The 5,600-nt window shown below is 43.6% G+C and overlaps 1 protein-coding gene across 1 annotated transcript in view; it reads right to left on the bottom strand.

Annotated features, from left to right (window-relative positions):
• Positions 1-5,600, bottom strand: part of myo18ab (myosin XVIIIAb) — a gene marked incomplete at its 3' end in the record, with an annotated part of 65,905 nt that overhangs the window by 28,087 nt on the left and 32,218 nt on the right. The window contains 3 exon segments of the mRNA XM_037677746.1: positions 304-496; positions 2,340-2,430; positions 2,537-2,707. Of these exon segments, the coding sequence (XP_037533674.1) occupies positions 304-496; positions 2,340-2,430; positions 2,537-2,707 (455 nt within the window).

Below are 5,600 nucleotides of genomic sequence, written 5' to 3'. Positions count from 1 at the left end.
ATGAATGTTTCTGTTCAATTATTATTTTATAGATGAATGTTTCTGTTCAATTATTATTTTATAGATAAATGTTTCTGTTCAATTATTATTTTATAGATTAATGTTTCTGTTCAATTATTATTTTATAGATGAATGTTTCTGTTAAATTATTATTTTATAGATGAATGTTTCTGTTCAATTATTATTTTATAGATGAATGTTTCTGTTCAGACCCTGAGACGACTTCTGTTGTGACTTGGAGCTTTAGAAATAAACTGAATTGAAATTGAATAAAAATTTGTAACACCAAGTGTGTTCGTGCACCTCCTTGTATCGCTCCAGCTCCCGGACAAAGGTGCGTTCATGGAACAGCGTCTGCAGCCTCTCCTGGGTGTAGTTATGGCACAGCTCCTCAAACGTAGCCGCTCGTTGTTGCTGAGCCTGCCGCGGGTTCTGGAAACCCGGCGTGTCCACAATCAGCAGCGAGCACAGAGAGTGCTGACTGGACTTTAGAGCCCTGACAAAACACGAGGAGCACATGAAGAAATCATGGAAAAAACAGAACATGAAGAAAAAAGAACAGAAATGTCTCGAAAACAGGAGAAAATCAGGGGAAACTGGAAAAATGTAATAACATCTGGATGAAATGGAGGAAAACATTAAGGACAGATAAAGCTTCCTTAAAGAAACTTGTCTCCTGCCTCCTTTCATGCTACAATTTTAAACGCATTTCCTCCCACTCCTTCCCCTGCTCTGCTCTTTGCCCCGTGAACCTTTTGGAGCCTCTCTTTGCATATCTTCCCAATTGTAAATTATGGATCTGGTCAGCTGGTCTCTCAATGCAATTGATCAAACTTTCTCTACGAGAAGACAGAGCGAAGGAGAGCCCTCCTGCCCCAATGGGACACTTGGAGCCAGATGCACGATGGATTCCTGGGGGCAGTGGAAGATCATGTGTCTGTCCATATTGTCGGTCGGGATGTAAAAGACGCGTACATAATTGGATTTATGATAACAGGATTTCTACTTTTTGGAGTTGGTGGTCATATCGACAAATTTGATAAACGTCAGCAGCTGTTCAGGACATCGTGAAGCTGCCCGGCCTGTGTGAGGGAATGTGCCGTGCTGTGAACACTCAGACTCAGATGCTGTTTGAGCTGAGCTGTAAGCTGGATGTGATTCTTGCTGAGAACCGCAGGCTACTTGAATCTCGCTGGCAGGAAGAAATCGTCCTTGGAGAAGTTCTAAGCTCGGCAGAACTGACCACAAATTTGGCTGTTTGGAGTCGCCTTTGAGATTTACCAGTGGACTGTAAAGGCAGACGGACATCAACAGAGTCAGACTGACCCAAAACAACTGCTTTTATCTGAATCTGGATCCCCTGTGTCGGTCTTGGAAGGCTGACTATCTCAAATTCTCCTGGATGTTATGTGAACAAGATGCTCTGCTCCCACTACCCGTTCCCTTCCCCAAAGACATCTGTAGACCTGGGTCAGAGCTCCACCGAGGCCGGCTGATAAACAGTGCACCATCACTTATCGTAAACTATGGCTGGGGGGGCTATCTGGACCAGTGTTCACAGACTTACTTACAAACTGGGCTGTGGCAGCCATCTTGATCTGGGCTGTGGCAGCCATCTTGAACTGGGCTCACTCCAACAGTCAGTGAGTCGTTGATGGGAGTGCACATGTGCAGATCAGTTTAGAGTACGAGTTTTCATACTTGTACTCATCAACGTGTTGTGATACTACAGTACTCGCACCACTTTACTGCAGTGTGGCGTAAGCTGTCCTGACGGAGACTCCTCCTCAGTTTGTGGCAGTAATTTAACCTAAAGTTGTTTTTTAACTGCCACTAACCACCAGCAGAAGCAGCAGCAGCCCGAGGGTCTTTCAGGGCTCACAGTGAACGTAATTCTGTCCAGAACAGGAACTAAACCTCAAACTTTCTCAACACAAACATTTAAACAAACATGTTGCATAATTTAATAAACTCAATGAAAAAGTTGACTCCTTGACTTTTAGCAGAAGAAGAAGTGAGATGGCTGCACAGCTGAGTTTCATGCTACGTGCTGGCTGCCTGTAGTGAGCCATGCTTCTGTGGAGGAGATGATTCATTCAAGCAGAATGGTCTGAAGTGCAGACACCACGCAGCTCAGGTGGGGTTTGGGGGGGGGGGGGGGGGGTGTCTTTAGGATGGACCAGCCTCTTCTGAGAATCTAGTTAGGTTTGAAATGCGCAGGGATGTTGGATTTCTTTTCTCCAAACGCACTCATTCAGGGAGAAGGCAGTGAAATTAATCTGCATGATTTTTTAATGTTCAGCCTCAGTGTATCTACAGTGCTAATGGGGAGACGTTACCTGTTGATAAGGGAGATGACCACGGTGAAGAGCTCCGAGTACAGTCCTGATGCCATGGCCTCCAAACACTCCAGAGCTGTGAACTTAGAGCCTGACACAAACAACAACCAGGTCTTTACTCTTTCACAGCCAATAAAAAAGACAAAAACAAAGGGAGCTTTAAAGATGACTCAAGACTCTGCAGTCTAGGTTTTTACCTGAGCTGTCTCCTTGACCAGCATCATCTGCCCCCCCTCTGAATGAGGTGGTGGGCTGCAGTCCTCTGGCCTGATGCTTAAAGATTAGCGAGGACAGTTCCTCCAGGGTGCAGCCCAGCAGGTAGGCCGCCTTTTGGGCCCATTCATGATGGGCAAACTGCCGACGTCCCACTACAGACAAGACAATGGATGTTCAGACCTTTACAAAGTCTAACAGAAGGTGCAGAAAAACAAACATCATGTAGAAAGACAAGGAGGAAAATAACAGAAGTGAGAAGAAGACGATCAAACTGAGTTGCAGCTACTTTGGAAAAGCTTCAATGGGAGGGAAATCATAATGCTGCTACGCTCTTTATACTCTTTAGACAAGTCTTTTCTAGCTAGTTTTGTTGTTGTTTAGATGCAGTCCTACCCCCTCACCATGGTCAACACTAACACCTCTCCTGATACTGCCACGTATCGTTTGTCCCTGCCCTGTCATAAGGCACTGCACATGTCCAGCACGCACCTTTCAGTAAAAGATTAACCCCTTTGAAAGTCCCCAACAAAACGGAGTTAAAATGTTGCAACTGTTGTTATTAGTGATGGTCCAAATGTACATATTTTAATTTCTAAAGCGTGTGCCTGTAGTTAATCGTTAACGTTAGGGCGGCTGCCAACGTGGGCATGAGGTGGGCAACAAAATAATGTGAATACAGAAGCAGTACAGCATGGAAGCTGTGCACATAAAAACAGGCCACCAGTTTCAAAAACTGGTCATTCAAAATGCGGGTGCATGACGCGCTGGTTGCAAACACCCAGAACTCCAGTGGTTCCTCTACTATTACACAAGCGGGGCGCCCCGAACAGAACTGAGCGGGACAATGAGTCTAAGCGGGTCATGTTCTGTGTCTTCATTGGCAAAGCGGCTGTGTTGAGATGTGGCCACGAGGTTGTCGGTGCTTCTTGCGGTGGCCATCCTCAAACTCCCGGGTCAGGGAGGCTGTCAAGCTGAAGGACGAGTCTTATTGGGTGTTGCTGGCTGGCTGGACTCCAGAGGCAGCTGAGGGGTATAGGTGAACCACGTGGGCAGCAGTCCTGGCTGTTGCTGTGGCAAACGCTCAGATGTGGAAGGACTTTGGTGAGACCTTGGACAGAGACTCTCAATCCGCTCTGAAAAGATTCTGGCAAACCATCATGCAGCTGAGGAAGGGAAAGCAGCTCTTTACCAACACTGTGTCTAGTGGAGCTGGGGTGTTGTGGACCTCAACCAGTGATGTCGTTGAGCGGCAGAAGGAATACTTTTCATACCTTCACAATCCCACAAACACGTCTTCCATGGAGGAAGCGGAGTCAGAGGACTTGAGGGTTGATCCATCTATAACCGAGGCTGAAGTTAATGAGGTGATTAAAAGTTTTGTGGTGGCAGGGCTCAGGAGATGAAGAGATCCAACCTGAGCTCCTCAAAGCTCTGGATGTTCCTGGGCTGTTATGGCTGACACACCTTCTCAACATTACATGGACATAGGGGGCAGTTCCATTGAAAAAGCAGACTAGGGTGGCTGTTCCTCTTTAAAAAGGGGGGTAAGTGGGTGTTCTCCAATTGACATGATGCCATCCCGCCATCTGTCAATCAGTTCAGCAGGTTCTTCAGCAAATGACCAATCAGCGATCGCAATTTGTCCCAAAGTGAAACAGCCATTACCTGCAGGAGCTGCACACCTTTTCCTCCTACAACAATGTTGGGATTTTGAAACCAAAGACTGAGTAAGTGACCCAGGACACATTGGGGACACTGTGCCTCTTGGCTGGGAGTGCCTTGGAGTCCTCCTAGAAGAGCATGAAGAGGAGGCTTCTTTTCCTCCTTTGGACAGATGGATGGATCTAAATGATCTAAACTGGACCAGGAGAGTGTTTCGACATCACACACATGTTCAGATGTGGGTGAATGAGTCTGATGACGAGAGAAGTGGAGACTTGGCAATGCTTGTGCTACAGTCATGAAGGGCAAAAAGGAGAAAAACTAAAACTGGGAAATAATTATGAGCCTTTTGGAGAATGCTTCTCAAAGTTGGAACTCAAAAATCAAGCTTCACTTTCATAAACTTTCTAAAACACGATGTATCCAAAAGAGAAGCTACATACTGTAGTAGGGTTAGGTAATGCATCCAGTATATCTGATATATAGCACAAGTTTTCTATCGTGTGATGCCAAAAACAAACATGTTGCAAACATTTTAAAGTCATTTTTTAGTAAGTGCATCTAATGATCTTGTTTTCAGGCACTTTAAATGCATCACAGATCTCTTCTCTTCCATCTTGAAACCCCCAGACGATCCTCCCAGAAAACTCAGAGACATTTAGACAGAGCAACATGTCAAAACAACAACAAGCAATTACAAGAATAAAGAAGAAGAATCATCATCATAGTCTTCCTAAATTAGACAGCACCTTTCAAAACAGTTAAAAGGTGCAGCGCCTTGCAGCTTCCTCTCTTGAATTTTAAACATGTGTTCACTTAATCTGTGCAACAAATATTTCTTCCAGGTAAAGTTTCAAGCACATCTGGAATTCATTTTGAACCGTTCTCAATTTAGCTTCTGTAATTCTTGATCTGCACTGTGACACCTGAACAAAGGAAAATAAAACATCTTCGGCTAAAGACCTGCATGTCCAGGTCTGACCACAGTTAGTGATAAATTATAATTATTGCAAGAAAACTGCTCCAGCTCTGCCTATTGTCATTTCAATTCAGTTCAGTTCAATTTATTTCTATAGCTCCAAGTCACAACAGAAGTCGTCTCAGGGACTGAACACAAACATTCATGTATAAAATAATAATTTAACAATATTTATAAATATTGTATAAATATCGTCTAAATATTATCTGAATATTGTATAAGTATTGTCTAAATATTGTATAAATATCGTCTAAATATTGTATAAGTATCGTCTAAATATTGATAAATATTGTCTAAATATTGTATAAATAGCATCTAAATATTGTATAAATAGCATCTAAATATTGTATAAATATTGTCTAAATATTGTATAAATATCGTCTAAATATTGTATAAATATCGTC

The sequence above is a fragment of the Nematolebias whitei genome, chromosome 6 (assembly GCF_014905685.2).
Source record: "Nematolebias whitei isolate Nwh7 chromosome 6, NemWhi1, whole genome shotgun sequence".
Taxonomy (NCBI): domain Eukaryota; kingdom Metazoa; phylum Chordata; class Actinopteri; order Cyprinodontiformes; family Rivulidae; genus Nematolebias; species Nematolebias whitei.
This window is presented reverse-complemented; position numbering and strand designations above follow the sequence as displayed.